Source organism: Equus asinus, chromosome 8 (assembly GCF_041296235.1).
Source record: "Equus asinus isolate D_3611 breed Donkey chromosome 8, EquAss-T2T_v2, whole genome shotgun sequence".
Taxonomy (NCBI): Eukaryota; Metazoa; Chordata; class Mammalia; order Perissodactyla; family Equidae; genus Equus; species Equus asinus.
Genome location: NC_091797.1, coordinates 77,051,378 through 77,072,963, shown reverse-complemented (window position 1 = coordinate 77,072,963; position 21,586 = coordinate 77,051,378). Strand labels below are relative to the sequence as shown.

Genomic DNA, 21,586 nt, shown 5'->3' with positions numbered 1-21,586 from the left:
CTGGCTCAATACGCAAAGAAGGAGTCAGATAACCCAGACTGTTAGAACTTTGTCTAAAACAAAGGGCCTGAGGTGCTCCCCATGAAGTAAGAACATGAGGTTTGGCCCCATTATTGTGAGGTATGTAGCTTGTTTTTTTCTGAGGCCTTCGTTGTCTACTCCCTGTTTCTTCTCTTTTTTTAATTTGATATAACTCATATACCATAAAATCTACCCATTTAAAATGTATAGTTCAGTGACTTTTAGTACATTCACAAGGGTTCAGCAACTATCACCATTATCTATTTTCCAGAACATATTCATCCCCCCAAATAGAAATGTTGTACTCATTAGCAATCACTCCTCATTCTTGCTTTCCTCCAGCCCTAGGCAACCACTAATGTACTTTCTGTCTCTATGGATTTGCCTATCTTGGACATTTCATATAAACAGAATCATATAATAAGTGTCCTTTTGTACCTGGCTTCTTTCACTTAGGATAATATTTTCAAGGTTCATGCACATTGCAGCATGTATCAGTTTCCTTTTTATGGTTAAATAATATCCCATTGTATGGATATACCACATTTTATTTATCCATTCATCAGCTGATACATTCAGGTTATCTCCACTTTTTTGGCTATTATGAATAATGCTCTGAACATTCATGCACAAGTTTTTGCACGAACATATCCTTTCAGTTCTCTTGGGTATATATGTAGGAATGGAATTGTTAGGTCATGTGGTAATTGTTTAACATTTTGAGGAGCTGCCAAACTGTTTTCCAAAGCGGCTACACCATTTTACTTTCCCACCAACAGCGTATGGGTTTTCCAGTTTCTCCACAGCCTTGCCATCTTTTAAGTGTCCATCATTTTGATTATAGTCAAGCTAGTAGGATGAAGGGGTAGCTCGTGATTCTGATTTGCATTTCCCTAATGACTAGTGACATTGAACATCTTTTCACGTCCTTATTGACCGTTTGTGTATCTTCTTTGTAGAACATCTATTCAAATCTTTTGCCCATTTTTAATTAGGTTGTCATTTTATTGATGAATTATAAGAGTTCAAGAATTCTTCGTGAAGATGTCTAAGATACTAGACCCTTATCTGATACATGATTTGTAAATATTTTTTCCATTTTGTGGGTTGTCTTTTTCATTTTCTTGGTGTCCTTTGAAGCACAAAAGTTTTAAATTTTAAGTTCAATTTATCTATTTTCTCTTGTGTCGCCTGTACTTTAAGTGTCATATCAAAAAAACCACTGCCTAATCCAAGGTCACAAAGATTTACACCTATCTTTTCATCTGACTCTTCTAGTTTTAGCTCTTACATTTAGGTCTTTGATCCATTTTGAGTTAATCTTTATATATGGTAAGAGGTAGGGGTCAAATGTCATCATTTCATGTGGATATCCAGTTGTTCCAGCACCATTTGTTGAAAAGACTATTCTTTCCTCGTTGAATTGGCATCTTTACTGAAAATCTTTTCTTTTTAAACTGAATTCCCAAGGTTACTCAATAACTGACTATACTCAATCAAGCTATAAAACAAATATGCAACCGAATGTAATTAAGACATATGTGTGTGAAAAGTCCCAACTGTAATCAGCAGTTACTTTTACTTTACATAAACTAAGATTACTCTGGCTCAGACGTTGGGTATATTCACTATCTTGACTGTGGTGACAGACCCATGGGTGTACACATGTCACACTTATAAAACTGTACAGTTTAAATAAGTGCAGATTATTTTATGTTAATTATACCTCAAGAAAGCTGTTTTTAAAGAGATAAACCAGGGGTAAAAGTGTAAATGAAACAGTTTTCTTTTCCTGATCATTTTTCAGGACCAGTTTCTTTGGTTGGGCCTAAGGATATGGTATCAATTAGTAATTTAGGAAAACTTGTATTTCTACATTTCTCTTAATTGACTTTGTTCCAAAGTGCAAGCAGACCATTTAAATTCAAGATTTCTAAGGCTAGGACCATCTCATGACTATGGGATTAATATTAAACAGAGCCAGAAATGTGTTTTGACTCTTAAGGAAAAGCACTTCTAAGTCCCCTTCCAATGAGAATTTAGTGACTGGGTTTTCCTTTTCTAAATAGAAGTTAAACCCTCCCAACCGCACCAAGCCCCACTGTGGTAGAGAGTTCATCTGTCTGTCCACCCTTATATCCCCAGCATCAAGAACACTGCCAAGCACAAAACAGGCACTTGGTAAATATCTGTCTAATGAATGAATAAAATCCACTTAATTTGTCATCACCTTTTCCTGGGACCATTTTGGACTGAGGCAGGTGGCAGCTCTGGTCCTCCCTCTAACTCAATAATTCCATCTCTAGAGACAGATACTGTTTTTTTTTCAAATTGTCTTATTATTCACCTTTCTATATTTGGAAAAACAAAGTGGCTTAGGAATCTCACCCCCAGGAAATGAACTAAAATGTTGTATCAAAGATTATGCATAGGATCCACCAACTAGAAGCAATCAGATGAGAACAGTTAGGGAAATCACGGCAAACCCTCTGGAAGAAGTAATCCATAGATTAAAAAGGATCATTATGATGAGTCTGCAGTAACATGGAAAATAACTAGTGTGAATCAGGAAATGAAAAGCACCATCATTGATTACGACTACAAACTAAAATTTTATACTCAATTATCTGCTAGAATTTATACCCCACGAAGGCAGGATGTTTGGGCTTGTTCTGTTCACTGGACAGTGCCTGGCATACCAAGGTGCTGACTAATACTTGTTGAATGAATTAATGAAACTAAATATAAAACGTATCTATGAAAACATACCTGAAGAGAATGAACAAACGTGGAAAATTATGTTCAAGTAGTGGAACTCTGGGTGTTTCCTCCACTTTCCCTCTATTTTCCAAGTTTCCCTAAAGTTGTGATAAAACTTTCTCAGTTGAAAGGATGGCCACGGAAACCCCTCACCTGCCTCTGGCTGCTTCCTCCCCTGTCCTGCAGCTAAGGAAGCATCTGAATTAGAGCAGGGATGTGGCCTGGCTTCGATTCCAAGAGGGGCCTTTTCCAGGATGTGTCGCTCCAGCCAAAGGCTCCTAGGGCACCTGATATGTAGGCTTTCCCCCCCAGAGGTCGAGAAGGCAGGCTGCCCCCAGCTCCCCCTCATTAGAGCCTGCACAAGTTTGGAGCTCCCGAGGGATTGCTCTTTCTCCTAGGCTGCCCCCCTACAAAGTCACTCGTACTTCCTAGACCCCCTAAGGAGGTCGCTCATTACCCCTCCTCCAGGGCCCCCCTGAGGAGGTAACTCCCGGGGGGCGCTATGTCCCGTAAGAGGGTCACTCGTTCTCCCGGGCCCTCCTGAAGGGGTCATTCCCTCTCCTTGCCACTCCTGACGAAGTCACTCACACCCCACTCCCCTGGCCCCGGCTCCTCTGAGGGGGTCATTCGTTCCCAAAGGGGAGGTCACTCCTTGCCCGTAGAGCCCATCCCACTTGAAGGGGTCGCTCCCCCTGCCCTCCCAGGCGTCGCTCGTACCCGAGGGGGAGGTCACGCCTTCCGCCTGGCCCCCTCCCCCGAGGGCTAGCACCGCCTCCTTCCGGGCCCTCCCCCGCGAATGGCGTCGCCGCGGGCTGGCCGGGCCGCCTGGGCGGGGCTCCCGAGCGGGGACGAGGCGACGGGTGCGCGGGCCTAGGCCAGAGCGCGGAGCGGGGCGGCGCGGCGGCGGCGGCGGGGCGCGGGCCATGGCGGGCTGCTGCGCGGGGCTGGCCGCCTTCCTGTTCGAGTACGACACGCCGCGCATCGTGCTCATCCGCAGCCGTAAAGTGGGGCTCATGAACCGGGCAGTGCAGCTGCTCATCCTGGCCTACGTCATCGGGTGAGCGCGGCCGCGCCGGCCCGGTGACCCCCGGGCCTGGGGGCGACCCGAGGCCTGGGAGCTCCTCCTTCTGGGACCCGGCCGTGCACCTGCTCCTCCTGGCCGAGGTCGTCGGATGAGCCCCGCGGGCGCCCTCCAGGTGGGGTCCCGCGGGTGGCGACCCGAGGCCGGTGACACACCCCTCTCCGGACCCTAGCCACGGGGGGAATGGGCTCTGTGCCGGGCTCCGGGGCAGAAGGGTGCTTTGACGTTGTGTTTTAAGGATAAAGCCTGGCTAGACCTTCATCCTCGCCCTTCCTGCTGCTTTTCTTCCGGCGTGCTCCATGATGTCCTTTGGCAATGGGGCGGGGGCGGTGCGGCTGTGCCCTAAACGTCTTAATCTTTGCTCCTCACTTCCCATTCTGATCTATCTGCTGACAGAAACCAAGATTTCGAATTTCCACATGGTTCATTTTGGGTTTGTGGCTTCTGGTGCTTTCAGCACCATGTGGTAACCCAGGATAATACAGAGGTTACACTTCCAAAAAGCATTTAATGTTCGCTTCGTTTTGTCGGGTCGTTGAGGTTCTTTGTATAGGTACCTGCCTTAGCCTCATCATTCCCCATGCTGCCCTCTTACGCTTCTGTGTGCCCTGCCACCTTCAGTCCTCACCAAGTGCTTAATTTTAATTGAATGCATGCATTGCAATTTAGTAAAACTTACGAGAGGAGGTGGACATTAACTTAGCAGCTGAGGTAAGGTCCACCTGGAGTGTTCTGGTATTTACACCTGTTAAGCTGACAGATGTTATCTGCTTGGTCATTCCTTTTCTTAAAAGGCCTAATGCAGTGGTCCCCAACTACGCATTAGAACCATTTTGGAATCTTTAAAAACTACTGATTGCTGGCACCCATCCCCAGACCTTCTGATTTGATTGCTGTGGAGTATGACCAGCTCTCCTGGAGATTCTTTTTGTTTGTTTGTTTGTTTAAGGAAGATTAGCCCTGAGCTAACTACTGCCAATCCTCCTCGTTTTGCTGAGGAAGACTGGCCCTAAGCTGAAAATCCATGCCCATCTTCCTCTACTTTATATGTGGGATGCCTGCCACAGCATGGCTTTTGCCAAGTGATGCCATGTCCACACCCGGGATCCCAACCAGTGAACCCCAGGCCGCCAAGAAATGGAACGTGCAAACTTAACCGCTGTGCCACTGGGCCAGCCCCTCTCCAGGAGATTCTGATGTGCACCAAAGTCTGGGAACCAGTGTCCTAGAGTTTCCCAAACCTACCTGATCATGACTTACTTAAGGAATTGTTTAAAAGTATCAGATTCCCCCACCCTGGGATGGGGCTGGAATCTGTTAACACTGCCCCAGGGAATTTGCATGCTCTGGTAGGTTTGGCTTCTATCTGCCCAGCAGCAGTAGGTTCTGACAGTATTCAATAAAATGGCTTTCCAGGCATGGACTTTACATCAGAACCACCTGGATCTCCCCCAGGTTTGGACTCGTTAAGTACCACTACTGCCAACTTTTTGCCCCCAGTGATTGTGGTGCATCCTAAATTTTGAGACCCACTGCTAGCGGGTTAACTAAACTCACATTGCTTGGTCAGACCTGAAGCATTTGGAATCAGGAGCACTCTCTCAGATTTTCCCTCTCGGCTTTTGATGCTCGTGGAAGGATCAGTTTACATCTACCTTAGGGTAGCTGTCTGTAAAGTTCTAGACTGCAGAAAGTATGTATATCTGTGCTGCACGATATGGTAGCCAGTAGTCACATGTGGCTGTCGAGCCCTTGTCATGTTCCTACTCCAAATTCAGATGTGCCGTCACTAAAATACACACCAGATGTCAAAGACATGGTACAAAAACAAAGTAAAATATCACATTAATACATCTTACATTGGTAACATGTTAAAATGTTTTGATCATATTGGGTTACATAAAATATATCATTAAAATTAATTTTACCTGTTTCTTTTTACTTTTTAATATGGCTACTACAAATGTTTAAACTACATATATGGCTCGTGTTATATTTCTGTTGGGCAGCGAGCTTTCTAGGGTTCCTACGAGTGTTCTCTACCTTGATCAGGTGGATTTTTAAAGCTGTAAATGCTTTGCTTTTTGCTTTTATCCATCTTACTATGATCAAAACTGACTCAGGATCTGAATTAAGGACTTTTTTTTTTTTAACTTTTCTCTTAACTTCCTGACCCAGTTCATTTTGGTGAAATTGTGGTCTCTTCCCATAGTGACCTATAGCAGTCCTTCCTGAAAAAAAGAGACTGAAGACATATTTCTCGTTTATTTCCATTATCATCACATGATGAGGAAACGGTTAATCTCATAGTGATTCCTGTGAAACCATGTGTCTCTGATTTAGCAACTCACTGTCCTCGGTGGTAAAATGAGAATGATCTTCCTGCCCTAAGCTTCCGTGCGTCCAACTAGAATTGAATGGAAGCTTCTATTGCAGCTGAATTCCTAGAACCCCTGAAGAAGAGGACTTGTTAGCGGGAAAGCCCATCTCTGGGATGGGCAATGCATTTGGAAACTGCTCAGACCAGACAAACCCATGAATAAGTAACCAAAACCAGTGAATTTCTGAAGTCTCAGCATCCAGGGCTTATAAGGAGGGGAGAGGGCTGCTAGCATTTCTTGGTTCTAGAAATAATAAGTTGTTGGGAGATGTTTAACAACAGCTCTGGTGGGGAGGAGTTCTGATCTGCAGTATGGGCCAACTTCCATAGTGTAAATACTCCCATCATGGCCAATTTCAGCCTACGGATGGCGATTCACAAACGTTGTTCTAGTCGTTTGACATCCACTAACTCATTTAACCTCACAACAATCCTGTGACGTCCTGTCATCGTTCCCATCTTATAGATGGGATAAACTGAAGCACAGAGAAGTTAAGCAACTTGGCCAAAGTTATGCCTAGTGAGTGGTGGAGCTGAGACATGAACTTGTGTTCATGGCTTCAGTCTGTGTTCCAGTGTCCTAACCACTATGCACTATTGCTTTTAGATTTTTAATTATTCAGGCTGGTAGTAATGCCCCTACTTCAGAGGAGAGAAGCATTAATGTGACCTGAATTCTTGGGGAAAAAGTAAGAAACTACTATAAAATGTTACTTAAGTGGTGAGATTCTCCATTCTAGAGGGACAGCATAGAGGGCAAGAGAAGAGGCTTCAGAGGCAAAAGGCTTGAGTTCAAATCCTGACTGTGTCACTTACTAGCTGTGTTATCTTGGGCAAGTGACTTAACCTCTCTGTTTCTCAGTTTTCTCCTCTGTGAAATGGAGAATACTTATGATGCTTGCCTTATAAAATGGTCAGTATTAAATTAGTTAATACATATAAAGAGCTTAGATCAGTACCTGGCACCTAAAAACACTCAAATGGTAACCATTGTTATCATAATTTTTATTATCTCTTGGTGATTCCACAAGTCATAGTTCCTTAAAAGTGCTCAAATATCTAGTAACATAGACAGCACTCACCGAGTGTTTTCTTTATGTTATTCACTGTGCTAAGTACTTTACCTGCATCATCTCATTTATTTCCCAGAAACCACTCGGTGGTTTAGGTGTTATTATCCCCATTTTCCAGAAATGGAAATGGAGCCCCCATATGTTAAGCTACTTTTGTAAAGTCACTTAATTACTAAGTGTCATACTTTCAGCCTTTGGCTATCAGAGGCTCCCTAGCATCGTTTCAAATTCATGGAATCCTAATGGCAATTTAAGAGGCCTGTTTTATCTTGTAGGTGGGTGTTTGTGTGGGAAAAAGGATACCAGGAAACGGACTCAGTGGTCAGCTCAGTTACTGCCAAAGCCAAGGGTGTGACTGTCACCAACACTTCTGCACTTGGATCCCGGATCTGGGATGTAGCCGATTATGTGATTCCAGCTCAGGTACGCCTCACCTGTGACATCTGTCCAGCAGTAAAGCTTCTGATTAGCTCCTTTCCCATTCCTGACCTGGCACACTTGATTAACGAATGGCAGAGTTCTAACATCACCAGGGCCCACACTGATCATCTTAGTCAAGAAATCAGTGCTCAGGGTCTAACAGGTAATATTCAATCAGCTATGTTTCTTCAGATCTGAAACATGGCTGGCTTAAACACAGGAAGCTTTCCATGTGCACATCTGAGTCTGTCTCAAACCCTGAAAGGTGAAAAAAAGCAAATGTTTTAAATCCTGGGAAAAATTCAGGTGGAAATATTGTCTTTCCACATTTTGTATTTGCTTTATTGTTGTAAACTCACAAGGTTAATCTTTTCAGACAGTGTAAAAACTTTAACAGCAATTAGAGACCAAAAACAAGAACGAAACAGACATACCCACATAGGATTCCTTCAGGAACAAAGGTAAGGGAAAAAATTGGCGCAGCATCCTAGTCTCCAGTCTGTTAATCCACAAAACTCCAAGTTAAATATTGACTTACGCAGCCAAACCCCTACATATCCTCCAGATGGCTTACGTGCGAGGGTGACTAGGGGTGGCCAAATGCAGATAAGCTGCCAAGTCTTGGCTCACAGCTCTGCAAGGGAAAGCAAGGACTTCAGAATCTCTCTCTTTTTTCAAGTCTATTCATTTTCTCCCTGCCTTCTCAAGAGGAGGGTCTTGAGGGGTGCCCAGGGAGAAGACAGAGCTAATGAGCTGTAAACATCAAATGGAACAGAGGATTCATAGTTTGTGGGAGGTGGGTGGTCCTGTAGGCATGCACCTGTCTGGACAGAGAGACCTCTGCTTCCTGGGAAGGCACGGCCTCGTCCTGGCAGGCTCTGGGAATATCACACTCAGTCTGTTTACTGGAACCAAGGAAGGGTACGGGCCACCTGCTTCTGTCCCTCAGTGGAGGGAACATGCAGCAACTCTGCCTTCCATCATGGATCTGGGCAGGGGGCTGTATGAGATCCACAGGGCTCTCTTCATGAGATTTCATGGTGTCCTTCTGCTTCTCTGAAGATGAGAATCAAACATCTGTTTGCACCACATCTACTTGGCTCATCTCCAGACTGAAAGTTCCCTAAACTTAAAATTCAGTCTTACATTGCTTAACTTTGGGGATACGTTCTGCGAAATGCATTGTTAGGCAGTTTTGTCATTGTGTGAACATCATAGAGTGTGCTTACACAAACCTAGATGGTATAGCCTGCTACACACCTAGGCTCCACGGTACTAATCTCTTGGGACCACGGTCGTCGTATATGTGGTGGGTCGTCGTAAGTTGTGCAGCGCCTGACTATAGATAAGAAATAGGCAACCAAAAGTAGACCGTACGGAATGTTCCCTTCTGACTCCAGAGAGTCACGGGAGCAGCCTTGTGTGAACACTGAGGAAGCAGTGCGTTTATATATGAAACACCCGTGCTGGGAGAGACTCGGGCGTCGTGCCACAGCCTTGTGACCTGTGTTGTGGCCATTTCCTCATCTCCCAACATGATTTGTTCTAGGCCTTTCTTTGAAAGATGCCAGCTATTCCCTGAGCTTCCACCACCTTGTCAGACCTGGAGATGGAGATATCTTCACCTTTGATCCCCGAGTTACCCGGAGTCCATCCCCCAGATGGCTCACAGCACTGATTCTGCTCTTCCAAGGAGTATGAAACGCTGAGAGAAAGCTTCTGGCGTTTCATTTTAGAATGCCAGCACCCAGTGAACGGGAGGTCCAGCTAGAATCTTTTGAGGTCTTTGTCTTTATATTAGGAGGTCATTATTAGCAATTCTTCAGTCTCATCCCCAGCGAATTGCTCTCCAGAACTCACGTCAACCATGTCGCACCTTCATACTCAGAAAACTGAACCTTCTCAAAGGGAGAAGTGTCAATTGCTGACCCTGATTGAGTCTTTTCCAAAATGTTTTATTTTAATTCCAGCTGGGAAAGAAGACAGCCAAATATGAGCCCTTTAGGGCCTCGTGTTTTTCTACCTCTGAGGCAATCTGGTCGGCAGAGAACTTTAGAGCATTTGGCTCTTTTCCCTCAACAAGTCAAACTTTATTAAGGAACCATTTCAGGTTATAGACATTTTTTAATTGGAGTGAAATTCACATATCATAATATTAATCATTTCAAAATGAAAAATTCAGTGGCATTGAGTGCATTCATGATATTATGCAACCATCACCTTAACTAGTTCCAGAACATTTTCATCACCCTAAAAGGAAACCCCATGCTCATTATGCACTCTGGTTTCCACCCTCCTTCACATCCCCTGGCAGCCACACATGTACTTTCTGTCTCTATGGATTTGCCTATTCTGGAAATTTCATATCAATGGAATCATACAACATGTGGCCTTTTGTCTGGCTTCTTTGACTTAGCATCATGTTTTTGAGGTTCGTCAACATTGTAGCATGTGTCAGTGCTTCATTCCTTTTCATGGCTGAATCATATTCCATTATAGGTATAGTCCACAGTTTGTGTATCCATTCATCTGTTGACGGACACTTGGGCTGTCTCTCCCTTTGGGCTATTGTGAATAATGCTGCTATTAACACGCGTATACAAGTATTTGTTTGAGTTCCTGTTTTCGATTAGGTTATAAACTCTCATAGAAGAGAATGGGAGACCATAAGATCAGTTTTTTAAATTGTTTTCTGTGTGGCATGTGGGAGAAGTGAAAGGTGCTGTCCTATTAAATGAACATTGGCCTTCCTTGTGGTTCTGCGTGACTCCTCTGAAGGTAACAGAGCAGTACTCTCTCCCCTCTGCCCACTCTACAGGAGGAAAACTCCCTCTTCGTCATGACCAACATGATCATCACCATGAACCAGACCCAGGGCCTCTGTCCTGAGGTAGGCGGCTTCTCCTGGAAAGAGCCTTGGACCTCACGCCCCCTGCGTCCATGCCTATCAGCTGGATGTGGACCCGGACCACATGGACCTTGTTTTCACTTGTTCTTCTTTTTCCAGATTCCAGATAAGACGAATGTGTGTAAGTCAGATGCCGACTGTGTTGCTGGCTCCACAGGCACCCATAGCAGCGGTACGAATGCGCAGCTGTGACCCCACAGTAGACACTTAGCCTGGGGAGGGCAGCCCCTGGCCAGATTGTGCCCCCTGTGGGGCTCCTCTGATAGCAAAGTCTCCAGGATAAAGAAATCTCGCACATCCCCCAGTGCCCTTGCATGACCCTGGGTGAGCCTGATGTCCAGATTGGGGTCGCAGGACCCTCTTGACACACACCTGTCATCTGCATCCAGAAGCCATCCCAGATCTTGCCCTGTGCTGTGGCTTGGCATCACCCTAGCCCTGCAACTGGCAAAACAGAGACATGGCTAGAGCTCAGGCAACTGTTTTCCTCCAATTCCTATTTCTGGACACTGTCTAAATCCCAGAATCGGAATAGCTCAAGATGGATCACATAGGATGCTGTGGTGGGGCTTCCACTCTCTACCTCACAAAAATAGAAAATAAGAGATCCCTGTGGGCCTGGGTCCTCCTCACCCCTGTAGGAGTCGCAACAGGAAGATGTGTGCTGTTCAATGAGACTGTGAAGACGTGCGAGGTGGCAGCCTGGTGCCCTGTGGAGTATGATGCACGTGCGCCAGAGTGAGTCCTGACCGAGGGAAGGAAGTGCCCTAAACTCTGATTCTCGGGCCTGAGAGAAGGCTGCAGGGGACTTAAGCCTGTGTGCTGTGGCTTTGTGCTCTTGGTGTCTGTGTAGTCAGGCTTCTCTAGGGTGACGGTTCTCAACCACAAGTCAGCAACCATCAGCGGTGAGGTGAGCCACAGTATTCGTCACTCATGATAAGAGTGCAGATGACTTATTTCTATGTTAGGACTCTGTCAGTTGCAAGTAACTGACAGGAAACTGTTCTCAATGCCTTAAGTGTGTGTGTGCATGTGCGTGTGCACATGCCATGGAGACAGTTTCTTATTTAACTAACCACAGAGATCCCAGCATGGCTAGATCTGGAGCTCAAAGGACAACATCAGAGCCTCCGTCTCTTGGCTCTGCTGCCTTCACGTTGGCATCATTTGCAGGACCTGGCGTAGTCCCAGGAGGCGGCTCTGGGCTTACATCCCCCCAAGGCCGGGTCTCCTTGCCCAGTTGTCCACTGAGATTCTAGACCTGTCTGTCATCACACCTGAGGCCACATCTCTCAACCCATCACTGTGACTGGGTGATGGATTTTGCTTATCATCTTGGGCCTGGGTCACATGCCCACTTCTGGAGCTAGAGGCGGAGTCAGCCCATCCAAATGACACAGGCTGAGAGTAGGGGAGGTGTGGCTTCTAAAGGAAAATTGGGATTCTGTTACCAGAAAAAGGGGGAACAAATTCTGGGCTGGAAAATAATTAAAGCCCACTATAAAGTGTGTTTTATCAACTAGAGCAGGTTGCCCTAGAATAACATTCTTCTCCATTGTAATTTGCTGTGCTTTGAGTGAGTGGAGTTAGAGGTAAGCTCTCAGAATTGCTTGCAACCTCAGCCTGTCTTACCCAGAGTTCAGAAGACTGAAACCTAGATAAGTCCTGGGGGAGCAGGTAGCCACGTGAACCTCATCCAGGGTGCATTGCAACAGAAGAAAAGGTTGAGAACCACTGATTTAGAGATTGCTGAGGGCAGTAGCTCAGGCCAGGGAAGGAAATACTAAAAGAAAGGGAGTCCTAATATTTTAGAGCTGGAAAAGATCTCATGGAGCTGTTTTCTCCAATACTCCAACACAGTAGCTCCAACACGAGCTACTGACCTGACCATGTGTCGCTGTTGAGCATTTGAAGTATGGCTGGGTCCAAAATGAGATGTGCCATCAGTGTAAAATGCACTCCAGATTGCAAAGACTTGTTATGAAAAAAATATATATTAATATCTCAATAATATTTATGCTGTTTACATGTTGAAGTAATATTTTAGATATATTGGGTGATTATAGAAAAGTTAATTTCACTTGTTTCTTTTTACTTTTTAACATGTCTACTAGGAAGTTTTAAGTTACAATATGGTTTGTGTCTTGCAGTATATTTTCATTGGACAGTGCGATTAAAGATATAATCTAGTATAAGATGCTTTTTAAGTGTACACTGATGCATAAAATAACATTGAGTCACATGGAGAGAAAGACGTACTCATTGCCATTCTTATTCAGCCCCTTAGCTGATATCATGGAAGAATTCCTGGTTTGGAGTGTCTTTAATATGCTTCTGTCACTTGCTGATTTCCATTTCTCACAAAGTACAAGCCCTAGATTCAGCACCTTGGGCAGACAATAATATTAACCACAACTTTCAGTAACATTGTTTTGACTTGGTTACATTTATTTGAATAACGACCTCTGACTTGTAGTAAATGATATTTTTTATGGCCATGATGGAAAGTTTCATTTCAAAATGAATGTCAATAGAAAAGTGAGTTGATCCTAAAGGTGGAAACAATGCCCATCAACAGGTGAAGACAGAGATTGTGGTATGTCCCTACGATGGAATATGATTCAGCCATAAAGAAGGAATGAAGTTCTGATATATGTGATACAATGTAGATGAACCTTGAAAACATTATGCTAAGCAAAAGAAGGCAGACACAAAGACCATGTATGAAACATCCATTCATATGAAATATCAAGAATAGACAAATCAGTAGAGACAGAAAGCAGATTAGTGGTTCCTAAGGGCTGAGAGGAAAGAATAGATAGTAATTGCTTAATAGGTACATAGTTTCCTTTTGGGATGATGAAAATGTTCTGGAACTAGATAGAGGTGATGGTTACATAGCATTGTGAATGTACTAAATGACACAATGGTACACTGCAAAATGGTTAACTTTGTTATGTGAATTTCACCTCAATTTTTTAAAAAGGTGAGTTAAGAGTATTGCATATGAAATACACAGATGTGGGGGAAAGGTCATGGTATAGGGAATGACAAAAGTTTGAAAAACCCTGATATAATCCATCCCTCTTGAAACAGGGATGAGGGAATTTGAAGCCCTGAGAGAAGTGTGTTGGCCAAGGCCTGTGCTTGTCATCAGGCTCAGCTCACTTCATTGTGTGGCCTTGTCATCAGCCTTGTTCTTGTCTCAGGGTTGGGAAAACTGCTGATATTGTTTATAACTTCAAAGCTTCCCCCAGGGAGGGGCCTGCCTACAGTGCCAGATTCTCCTGTAGAAATCCACCGAAGAAATGGAGTCCCTTCGGGGACAGATTCCACTCGCATTGTTAGCCAGGAGCTGACATGGCACTTCCAAGCAGAGACTGTGCACCAGCAGGCCAGCACTATTTGTGTACTTTTGAGACAGGTCAGGATCCAGCCTGTAGGTGGATTTCCCTTTGCTTTCACTTGTCAAACCAGATCTGCTGAGCACTCCCCTGAGACCACCTGAGGGAGGCAGGCCCTGAAACCCAACAGCTGCCGGCTGAATGATTTCCAGCGAGGCCACCAGGCACCACCCTTTATTAGCTATTCCTTGGGCTCTGAAATTCCTGCTGCCTTGGGCAAGAGGCCATGAGAGGAAGAACCCGGAAGGCTTGCTTACCGTCTCCTCTCTTGACCTAGAGTTCATGCAGAGCAGAGTAGAAAATGCTAGAAATGTTTCACTTCTTGACAAATGACATTGTAAGATGTGTATATGCTTTTAAAAAATATTACATAAGTATGCAAGTGTACATACATTTGTACTTTTATTAACAATATGTTATAATTTTTTTCAGACCTGCTCTTTTAAAGGCTGCAGAAAACTTCACTCTTTTGGTTAAGAACAACATCTGGTATCCCAAATTTAATTTCAGCAAGTAAGTGGTGGCCAGCCGTGTGAGTTCATCAATGTCTTGAAGAAATTTCTGGCTTTTTGAAGTTTTCTTCGCTCCTGTTTTCTGCTTCCTCCCGACTTTAGGAGGAATATCCTATCCAACATCACCACGACCTACCTCAAATCGTGCATTTATGATGCCATAACAGATCCCTTCTGCCCCATATTCCGTCTTGGCAACATAGTGGCGAACGCAGGGCACAGCTTCCAGGACATGGCTGTCGAGGTACGTGAGTTACCGGCACATTGGTTCTTATTGTCCTCCAGGATGAAAATCGAGAGAGACAACAAATGGGAGTGGAAAAGTAAAAGTTCATTAGCTTGTGCAAAGGAGAGGCACAAGGGAGCCAGTGCAGAAAGGAAAGGGACCGGTGACCAGCTCATTAGGGAGTAGGATTGTGGGGCTTTTATTAGGCAAAGGCTGGGGAGGAGGGCCTTGTCATGGCATGTAGAGGTGGGGTTGTGCTTGTGCCTATGCTGTCTCGTAGCATGTTACCATATGCAATGCATGTATCATTAGCATGCTAGCTCTCCACCTCTGGATGTGATTCTTATTATGCTAATAGGGCTGGGGTCACCTTCAGTGGACTCCTGGGTGCTAGAGCACATGCATAAGCCCAGGAAAGTCTAGAGGCTGCAGAATGTGGATCTTGGTGGCCTCTATCTGATTCTCCTAGCTTGCCAATTGGTTAGGGGCCTTATCTTGTTACGCCAGCGGCCTTGCAGATGGCCCTATCTCATTAGGCTGGTTCCTGTCTCATGCACAGATCCTGGCTTTTCTAGCACAGTCTTTGACATCTTGTTCTAGAATGGGCTCTGAGGAAAGTGTGCTCTGTCTCTGCTTGTAACCCACAGGGAGGCATCATGGGCATCCAGATCAAGTGGAACTGCAACCTGGATAGAGCTGCCTCCCTCTGCTTGCCCAAGTACTCCTTCCGCCGCCTGGATACCCGGGATGTGGACCACAATGTGTCCCCCGGCTACAACTTCAGGTGGGCATGAGCTTGGGCCCCATTTCTCATGTGTTGGGGGTGATGGTGGCTGGATCACTTCCCAGTAGGGCTCCACAGCCACTCGGGCAGCACCCCAAGGGCAAGTGGGAAGGCCGTGCACCAGGGACAGTGTCCCAGGGAGGGCTTTGCCCTGTGGCATCCTGGCCCATAAGAGCCTTCCTTGCCCTTTCCTGCCTCAAGAAACGTGCTGAGACAGTTTTCAGAGGAGCCAAGAGAGGCTGGCTGCTTGAGCTTTCTCAGGCCAGCCTCAGGCAGGACCTCCACTCACGAGTTCTGAGGAGTGGATGAGCTCATGATCCCCCAGTCCAAAGGCCTCTGGGCCCTGACGCAGCAAGTGGTTTCTCAAAGCCAGGGCCTGCTCCTGGAATCTCCGAGGTGCAGGGGATACAGGTGTTAGCCTCCAGGAAGGCCTTTGCTGTTATTTCCCTGATGAAGTGCTGTGTTTTCGTTTACTAGGGCTGCCATAACAAATTACCACAAAGTAGGTGGCTTGAAACAACAGGAACTTATTCTCTCACAGTTCTGGAGCCTAGAAGCCTGAAATCACTGTGTCAGCAAGGCCAGGCTCCTTCCTGGCCTCTTCCAACTTCTGGTGGCTCCAGCCATCCTTGGTGTTCCTTGGCTGGTAGACACATCCCTCTAGTCTCTGTCATCACATGGCGTTAGCCCTGTGTGTCTGTGTCACTGTGTGTCTTCACCTCTTCTGATAAGGGAACCAGTCATCTTGGATTCAGGGCTCACCCTAATCCAGTATGACCTCATCTTAACCAATTACATCTGCAAACAGCCTATTTCCAAGTAAGGTCACATTCTCAGGTTCTAGGTGGACGTTAATTTTAGGGGACAGTATTCAACCTAGTAGCAGCTGGTAATCTGATGCAAGGGCTGAGGTGCCGGGGTTGTTTTCCACTTTCTCAAGGCAGTAAAATCTATAACCGGGTACATTTTCATGTGTCCTTTAGTGCATCTTTCACACTTAGCCACTCTTAAAATTAGGCCCCACGGGGACCTGCTGAGTAGGCCAATGGCGCTTTCTGTTGCACTTGTCTCCCTCTAGTGGTGGCGTGTGGAATCAAATGCACGTGGCTCTGCTATCCTTTTGAACCATCTAACCCGCTGATAGGAGGGCAGATATTTGAACTTTTTCCTAGTAAGGGAGTTAGATTTGTGTTGCTCTTTCTCTGCTGTTACAGACTTCTTGTAGAAACCACTGTGGGAAACCTCAAGCGTGGGTTGGAACCTCAGAACAGAGAGAAGCTGATGGAACCCATCCCCCGAGCTCCACCAGCATCAGGCCTGCCTCAGTTCCCCTGGCCTGGACCAGTCGTGGGCCAGATAGATCAGGGGCTGAGAGTTGAGGCTCCTGGTAGATCCCCTGTATAACACAGGGCTGCAAATGGTGTCATGTCTCAGCAGTTCTCATCCTACTGTGTTCTCACTCCCCCTCGTGTTTTTTTTTTAATGGCATTACTGAGATAGAATTTTCATACCACACAGCTCATGCATTTAAAGTATAGGATTCAATCTTTTTCAGCATATTCACAGAGCTGTGCAACTATTATCACAGTCAATTTTAGAACATTTTCATTGCCTCAAAAAGAAATCCCGTACCCTTCACTGTCACCTCTCTGTCCTCCCATCTACCACCGCCCCTCGCAGCCACTAATCTACTGTCTCTACGGATTTGCCTATCCTGGACATGCAGATGAGTGGAATCATACAATATGTGGCATTCTGTGACTGGCTTCTTTCATTTAGCATCCTGTTCTTTTCAAGGTTCATCCATGTAGTAGCATTTATCGGTCCTTCACCTCTTTATGGCCAAAGAATATGCCATTGTGTGTACATACCACATTTTGTTCATCCACTCATCCAGTGACAGATCAATGGTTCTTTAAAAAAAAAAAGTCCAATGCTGATGCTGTGAGTGTCATGGCCGGCTCGGTCCCCTTACTCACAAAGCAGTATTGGAGATTGCTGCTGGCTGGCCACATTCTGTTAGTGGCCAGGGTCTCCTTGAGAGAGGCAGGTGGCTCAGCTATATCAAGAAAGACTTTCAGAGCAAGAAGTTCCGGTTTAAGCTGTAGGAGGCGACAGTGATGATGGAGAAAGGAATGCTTCCTGTGCCTTCTGCCAGCATTCCAGACCCTCTGCCTCTGTGGGCCCTGGGCCGTCCTCGTCACCAGGCCAGTCCTCCTGCTGCACAGCCCACAGTAGCCAGGAGAGGCCCTGAAGTGCTCAAGTGTGGTCTGTTCAGCAGGCAGAGCAAATCTTTAGCCAGTGCCAACTTTGCCAGGGCCTTTGGGGAGTTCTGCTCTAACATCCCTCACCCAGACCCAGAGTGGTAGATCCAGCCACTGTCACTCGCTGCCCTGTGCTGTCTCCCTCTAACCTCTCCTCCTTCTCCCAGGTTTGCCAAGTACTACAATGACCTGACAGGCACAGAGCACCGCACGCTCATCAAGGCCTACGGCATCCGCTTCGACATCATCGTGTTTGGAAAGGTAGCCTGGCCGCTAGCTGCTGGCTCCTCTCGTCAGACCCCACTAGTCCTCTTCTGGGTTGGCCGGGACAAGGGGCCCTCACCCGACCCTGTATCTGCTCTCTCCTCTTACCCCACCCCTATCACAATTCTTTTTTCTTTTTCTTCTGTTATTTGCAGGCTGGGAAGTTTGACATCATCCCTACCATGATCAACATTGGCTCTGGCTTGGCGCTCTTAGGGGTGGTGAGTGACTCAGACCTCTCCGTCCCCCCAGGGCTGGCGCCTTCCTCAGCGGTAGTTAGTACAGCGAGGTGAGATCCTAAGCTGATGGCCTGGTCCTTCCCCGTGACCCTAGACTTGTTTCTAGACTTGACCCTCTGGGCTTGTTTCCCTTGACCCCTTCCCCAAGACCACAACCCTCAGGGCCCAGCCTTCTCCGGAGAGATGGAAGAGCCTTTCCTTTCCAGTGAAAGGTTCCAGGCTTCGTGGGAAGGGGCACACACAGAGTAACAGGGAGAAAGCATCCTGGCTCGTTCTTTCTCGCCCTGTGCTCCACTCAGGCAACAGTGCTGTGTGACATCATAGTCCTCTACTGCATGAAGAAAAAATACTACTATCGGGAGAAGAAATATAAATATGTGGCAGATTACGATCAGGTATGCCACCCCCTGAGCTCCAGCAGGCATCTGCCTGAGGTAAGGTGCTCAGACCTCGTACCAGTGGGGAGAACCCTGGGCGGTAAGTCTGTCTGGGAAAGGCCCTGATAGAAAGGTGGGCACCGTTTGGGTGTGTCATCAACCTAGGCAGTCACATGCCATTTTCGTCATCTGTTCCACTTCTAGACCATCTGTACCAGTATTTATTTCATACTTTTCTTCAAATGGACTCACTTTTTAAAATCTAGCCTTATTTTAACTAGTCCCATTTGAGTTAGTTATGATAATGGATATTATGACAAAATCTATGTACACACACGCCTTGCATAGCAAGAGGGTTTGGGTACCATGCTTTGAGACCCCCGCACTAAGACCAACTTGAGTGTGCTCTGTTGTGAAGAGCTGTCCAAAGTCTTCAGGAGAAGTGCCTGGTTCTTGCCCACTCCAAATGGTCCAGGCGCGAGGCAGGTGTACGCTTACCCATAAGCATATCAATTAATGATAAACATATTGTTCTTTGCAGGGTCTTGGCAGTGAGTCAGACCAGTGATGCCTGCCTCACACCTGGGCTCCCCACAGCCCTCATCAAAGCAAAGCAAGGAGGGAGAAAAGGCTGCTATGTCTAGAGAAAGTTCCAGATTCTGAGTCAGTCTCCAGTCCCTAAGCACTTCGGAGTTGCCCAGCTGCTCCTGTGTTTTGTGTGGGGGGTTTGCATAGTAAACCACTCTGCACAGAGGTGACCCCCTGTCCTTGGCTGGGTCACCTCTGCTGTTCCTTCAACTTGGGGTCGCTGGGGTGAGCTCTGGCCCAAGGGCAGTGACGCCACTGTGGCTTACAGGCCTGGAGCCTTCTCTAGGGCTGGCTTTCCTCAGAAACTGCCATCTCCAGCCCCAGTCGAGGCAGGTCCAGTCCTCTGAGGCCCAGCAGCTCTGTTCAAGCTCTTTATAACGAAAGGAAGGACCCTTTAGCGTGCCTGGGCTGCTGCTCCTCTTCCCCGACCAGAGACTTCGTCCGTCCCTGCAATCGTGAGGCAGTCAGTGTTTCTCCTCTGAGAAGAGCTATGTTGAGATGATTGAGGACCAAACATTAAAACAAATGATTTTCTTAATCTTTGTGGGTGTCGTTTCATAGCGTGTGCTAGATTTCCTTCATCCAGTAAATGCATTTGTTGTCCCAGCTCACTGTGCTCCAGAAAAGGTTCCCGAAGCAGTCTGTTGCTGAAACTTAGGCATTTTTTTTTCTACTTTAACCATCTCTTAAAGGCCTAGGAATTTTGATCTTCATTAGACTGTATTCCTATAAAGTTTACCAGATTTTTTCCTGTGGTGACTAGTTGCCTTACCTGTGCTTAGATTTTACATTAAATTGTGATTCTACGCTATAGGGAACACAAACTTAGGTAACGTGAAAATGGCTTTTCCTCCTTTCTCCCCATCTGCTTCCCAGAAGTCTCCAACAAGAGCAGCACCACTTCACCCACCTTGCCGCGGTCTGAAATGTCAAGGAAGCTGTTTCTAGCTTAGCCTTCACACCGACTTAATTCTGCATCAGGTGTTCAGGATCTCCCTAAAGAAAGCAGCTTGTGGGGCCGGCCCGGTGGCGCAGTGGTTAAGTTCGCACATTCCGCTTCAGCAGCCCGGGGTTCGCCAGTTCAGATCCGGGTGTGGACATGGCACCACTTGGCAAGCCATGCTGTGGCAGGTGTCCCACAGATAAAGTAGAGGAAGATGGGCACAGATGTTAGCTCAGGGCCAGTCTTCCTCAGCAGAAAAGGGAGGACTGGCAGTGAATGTTAGTTCAGGGCAAACCCTTCCTCAAAAAAAAAAAAGAAAGAAAGCAAGCAGCTTGCCCCTCCCGCTTGTCATGAATTCATTTCCAAGTACTGAAGGAAATGTTTATTTTAGAAGTGCTCTGCTTCTGCTGGATAAATGACAAACCTGGGCTTTTCTTTCTTTGGGGGAAATAAAATTACTGAACCCCTTTGAAAAAGCTCTGGTTCATGCTGCCTTTCTGAAAAATGCCTGCTTGAACCCATGGGTTAAATGGAGCTGGAATTTTTAGGAATGGCTTGTTAGCTTTCAGGCTAAGGAGTATCGGTTCCTGGAGTGGGGGAGACTTCCTTGGCCTCCCTTTTTCTAAGATAGATGCTAAGGCCAGCTGGGGTGAGGGATGGGGGCTGGGGGTGGCACTGCTTATTTTACTCACCAGAGTCATCTTGCATTCAGCTCCATCCCCACTGGTTGGCACTGCCTGGTGCTGCCTCCTAAGGAGGGGTCCTTCAACCTTGCATCCATGGATGGGCTTCCAGGAGGCTCCAAAACCCCTAAAACTCTGCAAAGTGATGCACCTGTGTGCATTTCTTGTAGCTGTCATCAGATTCTCAGTGGGTCCTTGAATAGGAACACCTGCTCTTGACTCTCAAAAGGCAGTATCTCAATGTTGTATTTCTGCAGCATTACAACAGGAATCTTTCAGACTTCATCCACTGTCCTTTGATAACAGAAAAATGAAGTGCAAAGCCAGTAAAGCAATGGCATGGGCTGGATTCACATATGGAGCTCAGGGGACCCCAGCCTCTAGTCAGGAGAAAGCATCAGTTCTGAAACAGTTTCCAGACGCCATAAAAACCGGCAACCATCAAGGTTCTGTAGAACACTGAATTTGCTGACAAATTCAGAGCCCTTGGACAACTGACGTAACTTTTCTGAGTCTCAGTTTACAGGTGATGATCCATAAAATGGGGTTAATACCTACTTCATGGGGTGAAATGTCATGTAGGAGATGTGTTCCATGTGTGATGAAAACTGCCCCTGTAGCTGTTCACCTGTTTGGTCTCGACCAGAAGAATCTCGCAA

At 46.2% G+C, this 21,586-nt stretch overlaps 2 protein-coding genes across 6 annotated transcripts in view; one reads left to right on the top strand and one right to left on the bottom strand.

Moving 5' to 3' along the window:
- Window positions 1-3,635, bottom strand: part of IFT81 (intraflagellar transport 81) — a 186,584-nt gene extending 182,949 nt beyond the window's left edge. Inside the window, exons 1-2 of the mRNA XM_070515999.1 lie at window positions 3,499-3,635; window positions 2,791-2,879 (exon numbers count right to left, since the gene is read on the bottom strand). The gene's annotated coding sequence lies outside the window, so the exon portion shown is untranslated. The remainder of the gene's footprint in view (window positions 1-2,790; window positions 2,880-3,498) is intronic.
- P2RX4 (purinergic receptor P2X 4) lies at window positions 3,558-19,839 on the top strand. 5 transcript variants are annotated; one of them, XM_070516014.1, is made up of 12 exons: window positions 3,558-3,838; window positions 7,591-7,738; window positions 10,554-10,625; window positions 10,743-10,815; window positions 11,285-11,381; window positions 14,480-14,560; window positions 14,662-14,803; window positions 15,433-15,569; window positions 18,001-18,151; window positions 18,253-18,318; window positions 18,636-18,731; window positions 19,255-19,839. In XM_070516014.1, the coding sequence occupies exons 1-12, from the start codon at window positions 3,705-3,707 to the stop codon at window positions 19,279-19,281; spliced, it is 1,224 nt and encodes a 407-aa protein (XP_070372115.1). In that variant the 5' UTR covers window positions 3,558-3,704; the 3' UTR covers window positions 19,282-19,839. The 5 variants fall into 5 exon arrangements, 4 of the variants coding, with proteins under 4 accessions (XP_070372115.1, XP_070372114.1, XP_044631846.1 ...); XR_011505323.1 differs by having other exon boundaries at window positions 3,576-3,838; window positions 18,253-18,386; XM_014858712.3 differs by having other exon boundaries at window positions 3,582-3,838; window positions 18,001-18,094.
- The last annotated feature ends 1,747 nt before the right edge of the window (window positions 19,840-21,586 follow it).